General features: G+C 42.2%; 1 protein-coding gene across 1 annotated transcript; it reads left to right on the forward strand.

The window, feature by feature from the left end:
* Positions 1-297: 297 nt before the first annotated feature.
* Positions 298-21055, forward strand: LOC102081304 (putative methyltransferase NSUN7). The gene is made up of 13 exons (XM_005456929.4): positions 298-443; positions 1516-1623; positions 2740-2925; positions 6974-7032; positions 8381-8517; positions 8633-8785; positions 9132-9315; positions 11246-11459; positions 11638-11781; positions 12013-12114; positions 12226-12343; positions 15501-15624; positions 19787-21055. Exons 1-13 carry the CDS (start codon positions 404-406, stop codon positions 20699-20701), a joined length of 2484 nt encoding a protein of 827 aa, XP_005456986.3. The 5' UTR covers positions 298-403; the 3' UTR covers positions 20702-21055.
* The last annotated feature ends 463 nt before the right edge of the window (positions 21056-21518 follow it).

Below are 21518 nucleotides of genomic sequence, written 5' to 3' on the forward strand. Positions count from 1 at the left end.
TCCTGTGTGTAATGGTATCCAAGATGGTTTCTCATATTTGCCAGCACATTTCTACCGCAAACACAGACACTCAGCTTTGTGGTCTGTGGTTCACTTTGATCATTTTTTAAAATATATTCATTATGATTTAATAAATGTGTGACCAATGTAACAGTGAAAATGCAAGATGATAAAATATTTATTGAGTATGTTATGTATTATACTGTATAGCTATCACAGAGGGGGGTCAGGCCTCCTTCATTATCATATTGTTGCCATGGCATTTCAAACTCTCTCCAGAGGGAAGCCGTGGATGACAAAGAGGTGATGAGAGGAGTGAAGTTCTCCAATTCACTGGGACAGCGTATGATAGCTGGGGAAGAGTAAAGAGCACACAGGCAGATCCAGGATACTCGCTCAGAAGATGAGCGTTGTTCCCATGAGGAGAGTCCTGAATGACAACGGTAAGACCTGCTATGCAATTTTAAACAGCCCATCATCCTGTATGCAGATTACACTAAGCCGCTGTAGCCTTTTCTTCCACTGCTGCTCTTCTTAAGTGGACTTAGGGTTTTTCTTTTGCAGGAAACTGCTTGACACTCATTAAATCACTGCTGTTTGATATTCATTAATTTATTCCATTTGCACTGACATGGCCTTATTGGACACGTTTCTGGTCAATTCTAGCTCTGTGTTTAAACATTCATGAGTGCCGTAAAAGCCGATTACACTGTGTCTGTGTTTCTCTCTATTAATCCAGTTTAATTAGAGCCAAGTGGTCCCTGAACTTTTGGATGTTAAGTCTCAAAGAAAGTGAACTGAACTGAACACTAAACACCGGTTAAAACTATTGGGTTAGCTAATGTGTGCCTCCATTCTATCATTTCATTACATTTTAGACAGAAAAATCTAGGTTTAAGGTCAGAGTAAAGGTTAAAGGTCATTCAAGTAGTTGTTAAAGTTAGAATAAGTCTGCAGGAAAATAGATGGAGGTCAATGTAATGTCGCCTAACGCGATGGAAACACAACTGAGTGCATGTGTGTTGGTGAAGCAGCTGCACACAGATGGTTTTAGAGGGTCAGTCAGAGGTGGACCTTTGTGCAGGGTCGGGCAGCGGTCCATTATTTATTCATGCCGACGTATCCAAAAGGCCGCCTAATTGCACCAGGAGGAGCCCAATTACGCACAGGGGCCTGCGGCCGCTCTGTCTCACATTCACAGGAAAGTGGGAGGTGGATCACATGTCAGCTATGACCGATGCTGTGCGTCTTATTTACATTTGCAGAGCTCGGGTTCAGCTCTGTAAACACACAGTGTTTGTGTGTGTTTATATGCTCGCTGGAACAGCAGATGCTGGCAGGAGTGCCAAACAAGAAAAGACAAATGTTGTCAGATAGACTGGAAATTGCTTACAGAACCTCTTGACAAGTGTTTGTTTTTTCTCTGATCATGGCAGGCAAAGGTAAGGTGTTTACGGTGCTGCTGGATGTGTATTTGTGTAACATGAGCACACATACGTAGTCTTTGTGTTACAGTGGGCTCCGGCGAGGATGTGAATACGAGCTCTGGGATGGAGAAGGCGATCAGCAAGGAGCCTTTCTCCTCCCTGCTCCCTCGACTGCATTCATCTTCTCATTCTACAGGTGATATCCAGTCTTAAAACTTGCACTACTTATCTCATACTGTATTTACCAAACTGCAAGTGAAATGCAAGAGAAAACTACAATTTTCGCAGAACTTTCATCTTGTGAAAAATTAAGCATACAGCATTTTTGCTTTCATGGTAATTTAGAGGATAAGTAGCAGGCAAACGCTGCTAATTAAATACTCAATTAACTGGCTGGTCATCAGTGAGTGACAGCGCTTATATAAAAGCAGAGGTTTTGGCAGTTTGCAGGTCAGTATTAAGACATGCCAAGGAGAAAAAAACATTTGCAATGATTTTAAAGAAGCAACTGTTCCTGCCATCAGTCTGGGAAGCCCAACATTGTACAGTGAGATTATTGAAGACAGTCACCAGTCTTCCCAGGACTGGACATCCCAGCAAATTCACCCAAGGTCAGACTGGGCAAAGCACAAAGAATGATAAATGGCCTGTATTTGTATAGCGCTTTACTAGTCCCTAAGGACCCCAAAGCGCTTTACACAACCAGTCATCCACCCATTCACACACTGGTGACGGCAAGCTACATTGTAGCCACAGCCACCCTGGGGCGCACTGACAGAGACGAGGCTGCCAGACACTGGCGCCACCGGGCCCAGTGGACACAACGATCGAGACTGACCAAACCGGGGCTCAAACCGGCAACCTTCCGATTACAAGGCGACCTCCCAACTCTTGACCCACGGTCGCCCCGTTAAAGAAGCTCCAAAAGACCCCCAAAACAACATCTCAGGCTCTAAAGGCCAAGGTTAGCATGTTAAACATCAGTGTTGATGACAGTACAATAAGAAAACGCCTGAACAAGTATGGCTTGTTTTGAAGAGTTGCCAGGAGAAAGCCTCTTCTCCCTGAAAACGAACACGAAAGCAGATGCAACTTTGTAAAGTTACATCTTTGCATGTTTGAATAGAGAGCAAAAGAAATCTTTAGTGTTATTATTAATACCCGCTTTTAAAAAACAGCTGCCAACAGAAACTAACAATATCTAACAAACCCCGACACTTTTCTCTCTATTCAGATAATCAACACCGTTCTTTGTGTCGTCTCCCCAACTTCCTCCCTCCACCTCTCTCGTGCCGCCTTTGTTTCTCCTCAGCCTATCATCTATCTGATCAGGTTTACCTACAGGCTGCAGATATTTTCCAGCAGCTGTGTAGAGACAAGCCAGCCAGCCAACATCAGCGTCTACATTATGGAAAAAAGACGGAAACATCGCTGCTCAAGAGCGGGGACAAAACCATGGAGAAGCATGCCTTCCAGCTCGCCTTTAACACACTTAAATGTAAGATTACAGTGAACTTCTACAGTGAACAATTTAGAATAGCGTACCATACTTTAACCATATTTAGTTTTATGAATGCAGATGAACTGTACTGTATATCCAGCATGGAGCGAGCCCACTGGTGGTTAAACATAAAGTCAGGGGGAAATTAATTTGATCCCCTCTACTGCCACCTCTGAGGACTTTACCCAACTCCTAGGGATAAGGCAGCCTTATCTCTATAATGAATAACAGAGGAGCTGCAGCATATGTCAGCTCCAATATTCACTTTCTGAATAGCATCTTCAACTGCAGGCAGCAGATTAAATAATATATAGTCATACATTTCATTTCTCCACGTGACTGCAAATTGCTTGAGTGGAAGTGCAGTACATGTCTGTTTGGGAGGTGATAACAGGGTGCATGCCATGGGCAGACACACACACACACACACACACATATATATAAATTCACTTTAAAAAGCCACAAGTGCGCGTATAGTAAAAAACACAACGTTTTACATACATTATTTGACCATTTAGGTGGCAGCAAGTTTTTCCAGATACCCGTCTTTTCTTTTTGGTTGTCCACAGCCACCTACAATGTAGGTAAACAGAATTTCTTCTAAATATTAAAGCGCAGCATTTTGTATTTTTGCAATAAACAGTTTGTAAAATGCACATCATTGATCCCCTATGACAAAACAAGAAATAGTCATCCTGAGTTTGAACATAAGACAGCATAGTGACTAAGTGTCACTACCTATTTAAATGTTCTGTAAAGTTCATTATATAGGTTTATCCTTCACTTTAACTCAAGAATTCCCTACGTGATATATCTAGAGGCCAACATGGTGCAGTCGTTTGATACTATGTGATTCTGTTCCCATGTCACCATTTCCAGAATGGAGGTGTGTCAGTTTAGCCACTATGACAGAACCAGCTAATTTGACTGGCACCTTGTTTGGTTATAGAATGATTCTGGGTAGACATCCACATCTAAATGATAAATCTCCTATACTGTGTAGCATTTAGGCTACTTTAGCCATCCCATTATTGGTGCACATCTGCAAGCCGCTTTACAACCCACCTCCACTACATCCCCCTTTTCTTCCAGACTTTATCAGTGTCACATCTGTTGTCATCTCTGTACCACCAAATATAAAATTACTACAGATGAAAATGGCAATATCATGACTACAGCAGCCTCGACTGAAACACATTTATGACATGCGTATGTATCTGCATGTGAAACGAATTCCTGTTATATTGTGTATTGCATGGTGAACTTGCACAGGTCTCTGGACCGCCACAGAGCATAGCAAACACCCCCCTTCCGTTCTTGCCCAGCAACACGAGTAAAGGAAGGGAAGGGGCAAACAGATAGGGTTGGCGGGCTGCTTTTGAAGTGTTGCTGCATGTTGCATTTTTCATTCACTGGATAGAATTCTTTATCATGAAAATTGCATGAATATCTATGAATGGAATACAATATTTTTTAAAAAAGGTTTTTCAATATTAAAAAAAAAAAGAATTCTGAAATCCTACAGAAACCAGTTCCAGATGCCACACACACGCACACACACACACCTACATGCAACATACTCACTCTAAATTTGGGTATTGGCCTGGTTTTGCCACACAGAGCTGGTAACCATAACAGAGCATTTGGCAGCTAATGAGGCAGATATTCTCTCAGGAGGAGGTGGAGACCAAATTAGAATTAAAAGAGGTGAATTTGGACTTACATTTGTCAGCTTATCAGAGGCACGACACCAACTGAACACTAAACTTTCTGCATTCATTTTTTTTTTTATCAACTGGTACCATCTTGCTGACAGAGCTCAACAATGACTGAACACAGTTTTAATGGCTCCAGTTCCAAAAGTGATTTTCTGGAATAAGCATTTACTCCATTGACAATGTCTAAAGTCCTTATAGAAAGACTTTTAAGCCTTGAACCAACCCAACCAGTTATGATATGACTCATGGCAGTGAAAGAGATGATTTGAATCAAAAAATAAAATGAGGCAAAAGACAAGACATGTCTACATAATTACTATCTACATAACTGTCTACATAACTACCCAACCTATAAGCAAAACTATCCCAGATTTCACAGGAAATGAATTCCAGCCTTGTCAGATTTAATCCTTTTCAGTGTTGTTTAATAGCTTTTGTTGTTTGTGTGCATTAATGTGTACACAAACTTACACATTTCCATGGTAACAGCAATCACAAATGTCACTGTTTCAGTTCAGGATTCTGGTTAGAGTACTTCTTTCATGTGACAGCGCAAATAAAATGCAAACACAGGTTTGTGGTTTCCACAGGAGCTCGCAGTAAGTCTGCTTTGGATGCTCACATAAGTATGGCTCATAAACAGGTTTTTTACTTAGTTTTCCCACCGGAACCTCTCTATTGAGCTCACATTGAGTTCCATTTGCCATAACCTCGTGATACTTTTGTGTTTTCTTCTGAACAGGAACACTCATTTCCAGAAATAACTTTCTTGTTACTCTGAGTAATTTCTTGGCAGCAGGGACAGACTGACAAGATAATTCAGGCTGGTTATTTGACTCCATCCCAGGACACTTAGACTGACACTATGTGTTACTTAATACTACCTCCATATCATAATTTCTGCTGTGTCTGCTATCCCTGTATTGTTGTTGTTCCTGCATCATCGTACGTAGCAATGTTGCAACTGACCAATCACATTGCTGTGATGTCATAGCTTTGCAATGTGGTCGGGGGAGTGAACAGCATTTCTTTATAGAAAAGTAATTTATAGAAAACTAGTGGAACAAATGGTAAGCATTTAAAGTATATATAATAATAACTATATTATTATTCAAATGAAGCTGCACCAATCAGATGTTTTAACATCTCCATCACCACTGGTTGAAATGCAGCCACAAACAATGACAGAGCTTCCACCGTGTTTACATATTGCTATATGTTATATGTTATTGTTAAATGGGAATGATTTCTGTTTTTGCAACATTCTGCTAGACACAAAGTGCCCAGAGACACAATTTAAAATCAGTGCAGTGCTGCACTCCATATGTGATTAAAGTGTTTTCAGTAAACTGACTGTTTTTCCATGTTTAGCAACAGAATTGTGTCCAAAATAAAAGTGAATACGTGTGTAGACAGTTGTCTGCATCTATAACAGTACAAAAGGAATAAATGAACATTTTTAGGATATTATACATGTTATTATATGTGTTATTACTCCCCTCAGGCTGAAATTCACGCGCCATGTTTGTCTGAAAGTTATTTGGATTAAAAATGCAAAGCTTTGGGACAAAGAGCCTGTCTGAACCTGAGTTTTCAAGGTTCAGGCTGCAGGTGAACCCTCAAAAACCCCTCTAGGAATGAACTAATCAATGCACATACTAATTTCTAAAGGGAGCCACTGACTTAAAAAACAAATAGCCTGCATGTTTTAAACAGAGATACGCAGTAAGCTCAAGGATTTTTGTTTAGCACTTTTAGTTTTTAATTAACTCTGATTGGCACTTTAGCATTTCTTCTTCATTCTTCCACCCTCTCTCTCTCTCTCTCCTGGAACTTTGCATTCCCAAATTCATTATACCAAAAGGTTTTTTTTAAAACTTTATGTGTAAAGAAGCAAGTAGATATACTTATACTGAGTCTTTTTAGAGGTCCTTCTTCTCATTCCTGCGCTCTACTAATGCTGCTCAAATTGACCGTCAGAGCACAGGGAAATATCCCAGCATCCAACACTGACTGGCAATGACTTTGCAGGCTCTGGCATCTGTAGTTCTGACTCTGAATCAGAAATTATTGTGTATTATCTAGAATAATAACCAAAACACAGTTGCTGTTAGCATATCAAAAAAGACACATGACCTTGGTTCAGCTGAAGACAGAGCTTCAAAATATCAGCAAATACAGCCAAACTGTCTACATGACTAAACAAGTCACAGAGTATGATTATCCTCCGCTTTGATGGACACTACGATTCAAATTTCTCTTAATTCATTAAAATTCAGCCGATGTTTTCTTGCCTTTGTTCATTAACAACTTTGTTTTCCTCCTAGATCAAGATTTACTCGAGGACATCATCTCCGACAGCTGCTTCCATACTTCACAGCATATTGTGAGTCCCACCAGATTTGACATTTGGGTGTTTACAGACTCAAATCCAATTTTTTTAAAAAAGAAAAAACGAAATACGCTCACACACTGAGTGTGTGAAACAGTCTGGGAGTTATCTGTCTTCAAATGAAGTGTTTGTGGCCGTATGAGTGCGATTCATCCGAATATTGCGGAATGATAGCGAGGGAGGCAGGGATGCAGTTAACGGCCATTTGTATTCAGACGTGTACATGGTCTGGCTGGTTATAGGTGGCAAGTGATACACACAAGGGAGAGGCAGACACACTCTCTCTGACTGGGAACCGTAAATTACGCTGTGAAACACTGCGCTATGACACATACATGGATAAGAGACTCGCTCCGCTCGTGTGTGGCTCTGTGTGGGAATGATAAGTTGAGGGAAACGCAGAGAATGGGCTGAGGCCGTTAGTCTGCGAGTGCGACTATAAAACCACCACACAGCTCTTTATAATTCAACACACATCCTTACTGCAACATACATACTCTACCTCCTGCACACACACGCACACCCTGACAAAAAGAGTGCGTGTACACAGCCATAAGGAAGAGTGCAGACGGACGTGCTCATCATTTTTACTTTTCTCTTTGGTGATCATATATTCCTCTGTTAAAGAATGAAAAGAACCCTTAACTTCAGCTTTTGTGAACATTTCACTGCCTTCTAACTCCTTTGTTTGGTTTTCTGGTTTGAAACGTCACCGTTTTGACTCAGTGGCACCCAGTGTTTGGATTAAAGGAGAGCCAGAGGGAGGCTCAGACCTCTCAGCAGAGAGCTGAGCTTCCCCTCAAGCTACAACATTTTGAGTCAAAGAGCTAAAACAATAGAAATAAATAGCCATCAATATTTTTATGGTGCAGCTTCATGTAGAAGAGTCCGAGTGCTGAACTAACCTGCCTGCGGTTCAGAAATCTCATCAAGTGAAAATATTTAACACAACATCAAACCAAAAATACGACCCAGGGCTGTTTAGGAGCTACACTCCTCTATCAGACAAGAACTAGACAATGTTCATCTCCCAAAAGTCCAGCAGTTGGTCTCCTCAACTCCCAGATGTTTACAGAATGTTTTTAAATGAGGCAGGGATGTTACACAGTGGTGAACAAGGCCCTGTCCAATTTTTTTTTAGATGCATTGCTGCCAGTAATTCAAAATGTGCTGATATTTTTCTTAAAATTGCACATTTTCTCTGTTTAAACATTCTTAAATATAATTAAAAAAATACAAAATATGGTTTTATAACATTTGCCCAGCGGTTTTTTGCCCATTTTTGCACAGCAGTCCAATTGTTTCAGGACTCAGTAATAAAGAGCCCTGCAATGTTTTTCAGTCTGACGACTTGCTGCCTTTGGCGATGGTGATGCTGTTCGACTTTCAGGACAAAAAGTTTTCTCCGTGTGAACGTCCAACGATAGAAGAGCAAGAACCCATCCAGGAAGTCAGGAACCTGGAGAAAAGTCTGCACAGGTGTGTGTGCGAGTGTAAAAGTCACATGTGAACATCAGAAGTTTACTTATGCGTAACCAAATAACCAAAACTGAATCAAAGAAACATGAAAATGGGCTCTGCTGTGTTTTTATAGGTGTAAGACCAAGCTGGCTGCCTCTCTAGCTCGCTGCAGAGTGAAGCAGAATCTGCAGAGTATCTCCTGCTTCCTGTCCGACAGTGTCAGGACCAAACAGCAGCGAGCAAGAGGTCTGCCACTGTGCGCATGGATCAATACTCTCAAGATCAGGTAGGTGCTTGTTTCAGCATGATGGTCCCAAATTTATTTCTTCGCTGCACTGAAACAGCTCACAGCAGCCATTGTGTTTCATGGTACGTTCAAGAGCCCAAACATGTCCTATTTGTTATGTGCAAGTTAAAGTGTAATAGAGCGGCTGTTTATTAAACTCATTGTTTTTTTTGGCTTAATGCAGGATGTGTTTAATGCCTGGTAAAGTTTACTGGCGGTTAAAGCAGAATACTGACATGCTGCTAATCAGAGGGCACTGGTGTCTCTGTATTACAATGATCTAGTCTCCTGTATCTGTACCTGGTGATGTGTGTCTCTGACAGCATGTTTCGTCCTCTCCCTGTAGTCTTGACGAGATGTGTGAAGCGTTACAAAGCGCCGGTTTGTGTCAAGCGGAGAACGTGACCGAACTCAAGGAGTCCACGTTCTGTAGGGACCCCCTCTGTCCCGACACACTCATCTTCTCGCAGCATCTTCAAGCTTGGCTCCAGCACAGCAGCCTCACCGCCACACGTGTGCTGAACATACAGGTAGAAATCTGGGTTTACCTATATTTCAGTCCTAAGAGCTTGAAAAGAAGGTGAGTAGACTTCTTCAGAGGTTTTTGGAAGACATGTCACCTTTCATCCAAGAGGTTTCTTCAGTATTAAAATTAAAGGTGGAGAGTCCCAGGTATTTGAACCCTTGTGGTGGGGTTGTTCCTTGGGAGGTAGCTGTTGACTCGCTGTTAATGTGTAGCTGAGTCTCCAGAGTATACTTGTACTTTGACCTTTGACCTTTGAGTATACTTGTACTTAAAGGTCAAAGACCACTCTTTCAAGGATGCCAAAATATGAAAGCCAAAGTAACTTGAAAGAGGAATATAAGTGACCATCATCGAACAGAGGTGGTGGCTTAGGACACCTACTGTCACCCACCTACAATTTATTCTTCAGATCCCTTACCAGGGACCTCAACCCCCACTCACACCACACGTCAGGTGACCTAAATGGCTCACATGATTGGGTGGGGCAAGGTCTGACAGTGCCAAAACCTCTGGTGATACTGACCCCTGCCTTTTTTCAAGCTCTTATGGCGACCATGACTAGGATAACTGAGAACCTGCACAACACATATGTTTTCTCTGTTGTGAGCACTTGAACATAACTTTAGCAAAGTGGGGCAGAGTGCTGGACTCATGAGGTGTTCTCACACGTAAACTCAAGACAACATCAGCAGAGTCAGGGCAGAACAAAGTAGCACACAGCAGGAGATCTTTGGGATTGGACACATTCTCACCACTGGAAATGTTTAGTTTAGGTGAAGATGCTGCCTGAGACGTGGGAGGTGTGGATGCCACAAAGCCACATAATCAGACAGTTTGTAGTAGAGAGCTGGCAGATTTAAGCCCCTCAAGTGACTCGACCAGGATTTATGTTTTCAAGCGGTGGTGCTTATTGGAAAATGTATACAGACTAAATCAAGTCAAATCTGCATTCTTTCTAATGATCAGCAGCGGGACCTTTCTCTGGAAGCAGAAGTATGTCAGATTGCATAAATGTCTATGAGATGATTAAAGCTCTCCCTTACTTGATTTACCTTGGTAAAGGCTTTCTTTCAGTCAGTGTGCCCCAGGGTGGCTGTGGCTACAACGTAGCTTGCCATCACCAGTGTGTGAATGTGTGCGTGAATGGGTGAATGACTGGATATGTAAAGCGCTTTGGGGTCCTTAGGGACCATAAAAGCGCTATATAAATACAGGCCATTTACCATTTTTAATGGATGTATGGTCTCAGCAAAGCCTTCTGGTATTATTTATTACTGCCTGATGGGGTCCTCAATTTCTCAGTCAGATCTAGTCATACCTATGAAGTCTGGTTTCAAAGAGCAAGATGGTGATGACCATCAGCTGAAGTCAGAAGGGAGTAGAAATCTGTTTGTAAATCTGAAAGAGTCAGGGTGAAAGCTGAAGGTAAGAGTTAAAGGCGAAAAAGGATTCAGCGAGAGATGAAAATCACTGCATATATTCAGATTAAAGAACAGCGACAGCGGAAATCCAGCTCACTCATTTTTGTCAGCTTTTCTATTGACGGTCACTTTATGGCCAAATTTTGCAGATCATTAGCAACACGTGCATTTAGCGTGAGCGCCGTGTGCTCCTCTATAAAAGACTTACTTAAATTAAGAAGGAAAAAGTTGCAAGTTTTGAAATCAGCAGAGAGAAATGCACTCAGTCTGTATAAAAGCTGCCTAATAGTCTTTTTCTAGGTGGAAAGCACTTCACCGCTGTGCGATAAAGTGCAAGTTTTGCCCTTTGATCCAGGCCGACTTCCTGTTGTGATGTGAAGTCTGAGTTGAATGACTTGAACTCCATTAGCTGCACAGCGGTCTGTAAGTCCGGAGGGTCCAGCTTCTTTGAGGAGAAAGTAGTTCACCGGGCTTGTGTGAATAACAGACACACCTGTATGTCTGTCTTTGTAGGACAGGAGCGTGTGCGTGGCAGCAAGTGTGTTACGCCCCCTGCTGTTTGATAAAAGTGACATCCTGCTAGCAGGGGCCTTCTCAGCCATGACCGTGGCACACGTCGCTGTTGTGGCTGCTGCCCGCTCGGTCCGAGTGCTGGTGTGTGGTGCTGAGCACAACCCCTCACACAAAGAGGAGATCCAGGAACTGCTCAAACAGATGGACTTAAAAAGTGAGTGACAAACACTTCTGGATCTGGAATGTCCTTGTTGCTGCTGATGTCACTGTATTTGTCCTTTAAGCTTTAACATTCATGAACCCTAACCCTGAGTTTTGAATATTACATATGCTGGCAGCACAGTGCCAACACTAATCCGATCACTCAGATGTTGCTCTACATCCTGTTGTAGATGTTCGTGTCCTGTCACAAGTGTTTTACGGTCTGGATGACGGAGATGCCACCATCCAGCGAGTAAAGGTCATCATGGTGCTGCCTCAGTGCTCGTCCTCTGCCCTTAACGACCCGGTGCCCACTATCCACAGTGAACACGGAGGTAGGGAAATATAAGAGACCCCAACCTCCTGTTTCAATGAGTAAACATAATCTATGTCTGTTTTGTTTTTTTACATTTGAATATTATGCAGTCATGTCAAGTAGAGTTGAAAAAGGGCCGAGTGACTGAAAAACTACTTGCAGACTTAATACAAGCTGATGCTGGAATAGAAAACATCATGAGGGTAACATGAAGAGTCCACACGTTAAACAGGTTCTCCTCTGCTGACAGACTGGGGTCTGCTGCCAGATTTGTCCCATGGTTCTGTTTCCAAGAGAAAAATAAACTCTCTGACCGCCCAGCAGGCAAAACTGCTGGCACACGCTCTCACCTGTGAGTAAATACCAAGCACACACACTTTTCACCGACCGAGCTACCACTGAAACACGTTCTGCATTTTTATTCCTGTTGGTAAAAAATCCATTTATTTCCTTCCTTCATCAGTCCCAAAGGTTCAGACTGTGGTCTACTGCACACGCTCAGTGTATCCCGAGGAAAACGAACAGCTGGTGAAGAGAGTGTTAGAGAAAACACACACTCACCCCAAACTGCTGCCCTACAGGTACAACAAACACACTCGGCACACATGCTCCATCTTTATACAGTTGTCTGCTTAATAGGCATTTAATCCTTTTAGTCATATATAAATATAAAGTACTTTTTTAATCCACAGGCTTAAACAAACACAAGCGTAATGAGGAACCTACAGGGCAGTGTAACAGGAAACAGGAGGCACTTAAACCATTTCAGATACTTTCTGTTTAATTGGATGGTCCTTTTTTTTTTACTTTTATCTTTTGGCATCATTCGTTCATTTCCACAGCAAATAGAAATGTGAGCAATGAGCAGCTCATCTTCTTTTCTAGGGCTCAGCTCACTGCCAATAACCACAGAAACAAAATGTCATTTCAGCTTTTTTAAAGCTAAACTGTTCGTTTTTTTCTTATTGCAGCTGGATTATTATCTCTGAGTCTGAACACAGAAAGTAGGACAAACCCTTGCATGGGGCTCATGTGAGCAAAAACTCACAAAAGCTATCAGATAAAGCATGGTGACATCGATAAATTCACTTTATAAGCTTGGAAAGCATGTGATTCCAGCGGATACGGCAGTTTGGGTCACCATTCCCGTGCACAGATTTCTAAATAACCTATTATTTTTACCTTTCTATAAGAGTGTGTGTGTATGAGAGAGAGAGTCTGTCAGCAGGCTGATGACAGTCTAAAGGATCAGCTGCTGTTACCGGTGGGCCTGAGATTAATCCCGCAGTCGGGGTAAACGGGGCGGAGAAGATTTCAGAGTCTGTTTCACGCCTGCTGCTCCACAAAAGTCATTTCCTACCATCCGTCCGCTTAAAGGAATCCAAATGTTATTAAATCAGCTCACATAAGCTCTTTTATCAACTTGCGTTAGGATTTTAGGCACATGTTTGATCTCTGTGTTTCCAGTATCTGTTCTGTGAAAACACAGTTGTTTTTATAAGGGATGACAGTGGACTGCAAACACCACTGCACTTCAGCGAAGTTTGGAGGAGTTTTTGACACAGTTTTTGTATGTTTGCGTCTGTACGCTACCACAGTGGATTTTAAATCAAATGGTAAATGTGTGATTGAAGCACTGACTTTCAGCAACTTGCATTAACTGTTTAGGAATGACCGGCACATTTATACACAGTCCACAGAGGCTCGAATGTACTTAGACAACTGACGAGTAGTTTCATTGCCAGGTGAGGTCTGTTCCCCTGGTATTTCATGACAGTGTTGAACTTTGTATTTATATGAGGCCCAAAGAGATGTCAGTGCAAGTGGGGGAAGCCGCCATTAGGCTGAAAAGCCATAATAAACCTATCACAGAGACCAAAAACATCAACAGAGGCCAAATCCACAACCTGGTATGTTCTTAAAAACAAGGAAATTCCTTTGGCCGGCTCAGCAACACCAAAAATTCCTGAAAGACCACAGAAGTCAAACAAAGTGGGATGATGACAGAATTACAACCAAGTCAAGAACACTCTGAGGGAGGCAGGTGAGTCGTTGTCAATCAAGAGATGTCTCCATACAGACGGTTTATGACAAAGTGCAAACCACTGGTTACACTGAAGGACTGGAAGACCTGATTAGACTTCAGCAGGAAACATCTAAAAGAGCGCGCACAGTTCTAGGAAAACAGATTCTTTGGACAGATGAAACCAAGATGAACTAGAAGAGAAATATAGAAAAGCAGGGAAACTGCTTTTTCCCAGATAATTACCAGATTATTTTTCAAACATGGTGGAGGCAGCATATTGACATGTGCATGTATGGCTGCCAGTGAAACTGGGTCATTAGTGTTTATTGATGCTGTGACTGCTGTGATAGAAGTAGCAGGACTTATTCAGGGCAGCATGGTGGTGCGGTGGTTAGTGCTGTTGCCTCCAGTTAATGTAATACTTTTGTTAAACCCACCAAATTAAAGCTAAAAGTCTGCACTTCAGTCACATCTTTACTATTAGATTTGTTGTTGCACAGAGGCAAAACTGCATAACCTAGATCAATATCCAAATACTTATCAGCCTAACTGTGCATTCTGCTTCCACACATGTGACTGCAGCCATTTAACTTAACGTGTGAGCTCACAACCCATTAGTTTTATTTTAATAGCATTTAGTGGAGATGAATAGTTGCCCCACTAAACTGTGTGTGTAAACACTCAACATAAAGAGCACCTTGCTTTCACAATCAGCATTGCATTGAGAATTTTAATGTGAACGAAGGTCACATCTGCACATCATCTCCATATTTCAGCAAGATTTAGACAGCGCTTGGTCCGCTGAGATTTCTCATTCAACATCTAAAATATTGAATCCTGAAGGGAACTTGGGCCAGAAGTACGGCCTGACAGCAACAGCTGCGAGGCCCATAAACAAGACTGTCCTTAGGCTGTGAACAGGACAATCTGTCAAGAGACACCATGAGGTGCTCCTGATGAGCCACCCACTCCCATCCACTTACATACAGGAAACCTTTGTGCCTGTAAACTGCTGCACTGACACTGAACTGCAGGATGACCACGTACTATTTCATGTGACTGCTGCTGCTTGTATATCAAGTAAAACTGCCAGTAGCATTATTTTTCAAGAACTTTGCCACGGCGCTAGAAAGTTTGAAGAGAAGCTGAGGCCGATTAAACAAATCCTGTTTTCTTTATTTGGTTGTCAAAATAATTTATTTCTCTTTGGTTCAATTTCCAGAAGCTGCCAGTTCTTGTGCGCGTTACACAACCATTTACTCACAGCAGGGGGGCTCCGACTTCTGACGACCAAGTGCCAATTTAGGAAATTTGTTTGTGACTGAGGGCCGCACAGGAAAAATACATCAAAAACATTTAGCATTAGTTACCGTTCTCTGAACAGAGACTGTACGATGTTGGTATTTTTTATTATGGTTTACAGCCTTTTAATCATTAGTGTGGTGGTATTATTATGACCCCTGCTTTATCGGTAGCTCTTAGGTTTTTAGTTGGTATCGTGGTTGAAACAGAAGAAAAACACCCCTATGGTTTCATATCTGATGAACTGTGCAGTGATCATCTTTCATTGGCTCATGGGCCACACAAAATGTTCCCAAGGACCACAACTATGCATCCTGGGCTTACAGTAATCCTCGTCTAAATGCATGTGATGATGAGGAATCAGCGTGAAAACGCTTTCTTTTTCTTCCCGTTCTGTGCCGCTCCCTCAGGGTGAATGGTCCAATTTTCCCAGACGACTCCTCGTCAGGAGGCGAAACGGACTCACACAAGTTTTTCAGGCTCGAACCATCGAAGGTCACCAACGGCTGCTTCGTCGCCAGACTGTCCCGACAGGTGAGACACATGGGAGGAGGAAGCTTAAGATGAAAGTAAGAAGAGAATAAAGGACAAGGCTGCTTTCAAAGGACTGAGATTTTGTGGTGTGTGTAGAGTATTTACGCGTGTGCGCGCTTGCAATTGCTTTACAACAAGACCTTCCAGTAGTGCTGAGGCTGCACTTCTTTGCAGTCTGTCTGCAGGGAGGTCAGTCAGCTCTGCTAGCCTGCACACGCACACACACACAGTAGGTAGGTGTGTGTGTGTGGACCATTGCTCTGTAAAAACACTGCAGCATTATTCCAGTATTCCATAAAAATGAGACAAGCTAAAGATGAAATGCCTGTGAGCCAGCGAAACATTTCAGTGCTCCAGAGCCAAGATGAATGGATAATTCTCTGTGTCGCTCTTTCAGCCTTCCCTCCAAGCCCTCCAGCCTTGTTGCATCACCTCATTGCTCCATCCATTTGCCCCCTCCCCTTTCTTGCCTCTTGCTGCACTCATAAAAAGAGGGAAAAATACAACAGAAGGAGCTGAGACGCTGCTCCTTTGATCACCTGCAGCTCGAAAAATGCTGCAGTGAGGTCCGTAGAGCCACAACCAAAACTATTCAATCACATTGAGTTTATAAAGGTTTAGTCATTTATGAAAATACATTTACATGAGTTGAAAGTGATATTTAATATGTGCCTAGTAACACTGATCATTTAAATCTATTATCATAACAGAATGTTGCAAAAGACAAAGAAGCTTTAAAAAATTTGCTTCTGCAGTGATGCAGATCTACATGCTAAATGTTCACATCTGGAAGTAAACATGGAAAAGATAATGTAGCATCTTGAAAGCTGAGGGATGAAACGGGTTTAAAACTCCTCGACACCTTTCTGAGTGCTGAAGAAAAAACAAGAAAGTGCCTTTAAGTGAAATCAGACATTTGACAACAAGAAAAATGAGACTTTATGGAGGCAGAGACGTTAATTGACATGCATGTACAAGTACACAACAAACCTGTTTGTGCAGACAGCAAACTCAAACGCTGGATGCTGTAGGACAAATGAGCGTGAGAAGCACAGCACACACCACCCGTGTACTCTGCTTGTAGGTACTTGTCAGTGTGAACAAGCCAATTCCTTCAGCAGAGAAGCACTGTTTTGAGACACGGCTAAAAGATCGGTTAATAGAATAACAATTAAAATATAGCACATTCTGCACTCTGTTTGTGACCAAAAGCACATAAAAGTTACCAGGAATCATTCTTAAATTGATCTTTCTTCCTGGATTTGTCCCACACACACACACACACACACACACACACACACAGTGTAGCAAGAGACACAAATAAGATATATATATTATAAAGATCAGGTGATTGATGTGCAGGAAAGGGTTTCATTTAAACGTTCTCATGCAGAATGCGCTGCTGGTTAAAGTATCATTTCTAATGCAAGTTGTATCTTTCCAACACAAATGGGCACGCTCCTGCCGACACCGCTGTCCCGTCCAGCTCACTGCTGTAATTTAAAATCTAATGATCACATTGACGTTCACTACAGTGACTACAATGAACACAGAGAGCTGCGGCTGCAGATTTTGTTACACTGACGCTGCTGAGATACCTCATCGATGCGTGCAGATACACAGAAATGAAGGAACGAGAACCCGTGCTCATAGACGAGGGGACAAACTGCACCTGTCCCACATCTGGGAGGTTGTCGAGCTCTAATCCCCTCTCAAGTATCTCCAGTTTTTTTCCTCACAAAATGTAGATTTAGCATTTTAATTTAAAAATGTGGGGTTTACACATGACTCAAGGAGCTAGGCTGGAAGCTCTGTGTGGTTATCAGTGCTGTTTTGAGCTAATAGCTGAATTTTGAGTTTTGAAGAGTGGTCACATTTTCATGATCAATCAATCAACCTGATAGGCGAGATATTTCAGCCTGGACCAAAGTGTTAGACCAATGATCTTGTCACTGAGACTAAAAGTAGACATTTTCATTAGAAAATGATTCATCAGCCTAAACCTGAAATATTTTATCTGTTAAAGACGTCTGACGGGCTGCAATCAGTCATACCGCTCTCCAGTAAACTGTAGTCTTCTGCATTTTACCACCACATTGGCAGCGCAATTAAAGTTCTGAGGCTTATGAATGACTCAAAGTGTACAATGCTGTCAAAGTAAGAAAAATGGAAAACTGCAGAGGCAGATTAAACTCTCGGGGGTGAATAGAAAATGCATTTGTAATATTTTTAAGCAGCTTTCATAAGAGAAGAGAAAGTAAATGATGATTCAGAGAGACTGTGACAGAAAACAGACAGTTGAAGGCTCGGGAAAATTTAATGGGATTTCTTGTTTCTGCACTGCCGATGAAGACACCCTTTCACTTCTATGCATATAATACTCAGGCTGTAACATACAAAATTCATCTGCAGTCCTGTAAAACACTGAGCATGTCCTTATAGCTTCCATAGGAACTAGGAGGGCAAGTAGCAGCCAGGTACTGATAATCAAATGCATTTTATTAAGTGATCATCAGCGAGTGTGAGCACCTCTGTAAAAGCAGAAGTTTGCATAATTTGCTGGTTTGGAGCATTCAGGTGTGTGTTTATGTGGATTTACTTTGAAGCCTTAGGACCTGGGCACCTTACAGTCATGGATTTTACCATGAGCTCCTCTGCATGCCGACATATTCTAGAGTCAAATGTGAGACCATGTGTCCAACAGCTAAAAGATAGCTTAAATCAGGCCACACAACAGGACAGTGACCCCAAACACAGCAGCAAATCTACAACAGCATGGCTGAATGCCCGCAAATCTCAGTGAACTGAAGCAGCGTTGTAAATAAGAGTGGACTAGAATTCCCCCACAACGGCATGAGGGAGAAAACCTTTACTCATTATTTACTTTGGGTATTGCTGCTAAAGGTGGTTCAGTACATGACTGAATCATGGGGTGTACTTAGACTTGCACGAGACTGCAGAGTCCTGTGCAAACTTTCTTTTCCACAAGGTTATTTGGGTTTCAGTGTAGTGGAAAGTTATACATTAAAAATGATGTTGCCAAGGTGACTTCATGAAGTAGTTTTGATCCCTTGAATTCATCTTCATGGCTTTCATCATCTTAGTTTTTGGTTGCATAAATGGTCGTTTTTAGACAAGAGTTATTAACTAACAGCAACAAGCTTAGTTAGCAAGCTGCATGGAGTATAAATACACACAGAGATAAATATGATCTAATTTGCACAAAGTAACAAGAACTGAGCACAGACTTCTTCAGACCACAAGACAAATTTACAAAACTCACAACATGATAAAGATGCCTCGAACTCAGATTTGCCAAATTTTTTTTATACTGAGCTTCTAATCTGTGCATTTCCTCTGTAACATGAGTCTGTGGCACTAACACACCTTCTAAAGCCAGTCTGGAGTGGCAGTGTGGGAAGCTACACTGTGACAATTTTCAGCCCGGGGGCTTGTCAACAAAATTCATCTACCCCGAATTTATCGCTCATCTTCCCTCACCTTTTATTCATGTATTTGACTGGCTTAATTGCCTTGAAGCTTTAACGCTGGATGATTTTTCGATTGGTCCTGTGTTTTCTGTCCAGATTAAAAATAGTTTGTATACTGCCATGAGGTCACTATCCACACAGGATAACCTGTAATTAATTTGGCAACGCTTGTGCATCTGATCGGATAAACCGAGATAAATTTCAGAGAACTTCTGAGTGCAGGTTGGTTATTCAGTACTTAAAGAAGAAAAACTGAAGTTTTACTTTGAGGGCTGGCAGCTCATGCCATCGTGCTACACTAAGACGCTGAACGCAGTGGGACAAACATTACAAACACATTAGCATTTTTGTTGTAAGCAGGGTATCATTGTGATGATAGCATTCAGTCCAAAGCCAGCTGTTTTCTCACATGGGCATAGAGGGGAAACATAAGTGGCTGTAGACTGTGAGCATCGTGGTGCCTTTCAGATGATATCCTTTATTCGCTGCCACGATGCTGTGTGAAAGCCTCCTCCCCCTCCTCTGCAGGTTCGCCTTATGGCTGTAGCTCATTTCCACACCATTGTGTTTTTATTGTGTAGATCTCCCCTGTGCTATGTTTCCCCTGAGACCAGTAATTTTAATGCATTGTGTCTTCACATTAAATCTTCAAACTGCTCGTTCTTCTTCAGGCAGATCCAACTAAGGTGGAAACGGTCCAAGATGTGCTGGCAAGGGCGGCGGCAAAGGGCCTCCTGGGTGGAATGATTCCCGAACAATCAAAAGCTGCTAAAAAGGGGAAAAGCAAGAAGAATCGAGCAGCATCAGCCAGCAGCAAACCTTCATCCTCCTCCAGCCTCGAGAGGGAGATGGGAGGAGAGCTGGCAAATGGACGAGATCCATTCACACCTTCAGGAGATGAAGAGGAGAAAGGCGAGGGAGACTCTAAAGATGGTGTTGAAGAGGAGGAGGAGGAAAAAGTGGGTGAGACAGAGAAAGAGGGGGAAAAGAAGAGGAGGGGGCATAAAGGGCGTAAGCGAAAAGGCCATCCAAAGCAAAGCAAGAAGACTACTGTCTCTACGCATGAACCTAAAGGCCACAAGAAGAAACAGACAAAGAAAAAAGTCAACCAATCACATCACAAGAGGCGTCGGACGAAAAGCAAACCGAGACGAATACCTCGCCTTACACTAGCTTTAATGTCCTCTGCAAAACCCTCCAACCACTTGTCTCCAATCACAGCTCTGGCACAGAGGATGAGCATCAATCCAGCGTTTAAATCACAGCAGACATTACTCAGCACGCCTTCCCCCGCTGGAAAGCATCCTTCAGCCGCTCTTCCTGCCATACCCGCTCCCCACACAGCCTCCACGGGACTAAACAAACAGCCTGAAAGAGCACAGGAAACATCGAAGGACGCAGCTAAACCAGCAAAAGAGGCGGTAAGAGCTGACAATGTGAGGCTGCCACCAATCTCCTCCACCTCCTCCACCTCTCTGCGCAGCAGGAGTGGCAGTTCTGGCTACCGGCCTCCGTCTGGGACCTCCAACTCCCAGCAAGGCAACATGTCTACATCTTCATCCTCAATATCTCTGCCTGATGTATAAAAAAAAAAGTATTCTCACTGATGTTTAAATCACAGGAATGTACTAACACCACATTAAGTGCTTTTTAATTATTACAATATTTATTTATTTTGTAGCCATTTTTGTTGCTTAGATTTGTTTTTTAAATATATGTAGTTCACTCATAAACTACATACAACTAGTAATTTATGTTGACTAATACACAAATAAATTACTACTTGGGCCACAGTGACGCTACAGTTCACTGAAGAGCAGGTCGCAGTATTTGTCAGATAAATGCATTAAAATCTAAAAGGCACCAACGTTAAAGACACAAAGTGTAACTACTGACCTGATTGGTACCCATCTATCAGTCAAAGTGGCCACACAACTGAAAAATGCAGAACTTAATTTTTACATGATAAACCATCTAAATCATGTTAAGTGCTTCATATAGCTGTCAGAGGCCTGGCTTAAAGGGGACATATGCTCATTTCAGGCCCATATTTTCCTTTGTGGGATCTCACGGTTGTTTTACATTCACAGTTTAAAATGAGGCTTATTTATCTTAAACTGGAGTTTTAAAAAAAGCAATAAGCTGAATACGCCAACTACTTTGTGTTACTGTCTGTCAGCATTGTGATGTTTATAACCTGCGAGTGAGACCCACAGTGAGGAAAAGGCTGTTTTGGATAAACGTGGCCCAGAAGCCAGAGCACCGAACCAAACTCGGGACTCGGAGAACTGTTGCATCACTACGCCATTTTCATTTTTGCTTTTTCCTCCAGTAAAATAATGCACATGCCATCTCTTTAATCTTTAGTGATACAAAAAAAAAAAAAAAAAAATGTTTCATGGG

Source organism: Oreochromis niloticus, linkage group LG6 (assembly GCF_001858045.2).
Source record: "Oreochromis niloticus isolate F11D_XX linkage group LG6, O_niloticus_UMD_NMBU, whole genome shotgun sequence".
Lineage (NCBI taxonomy): Eukaryota > Metazoa > Chordata > Actinopteri > Cichliformes > Cichlidae > Oreochromis > Oreochromis niloticus.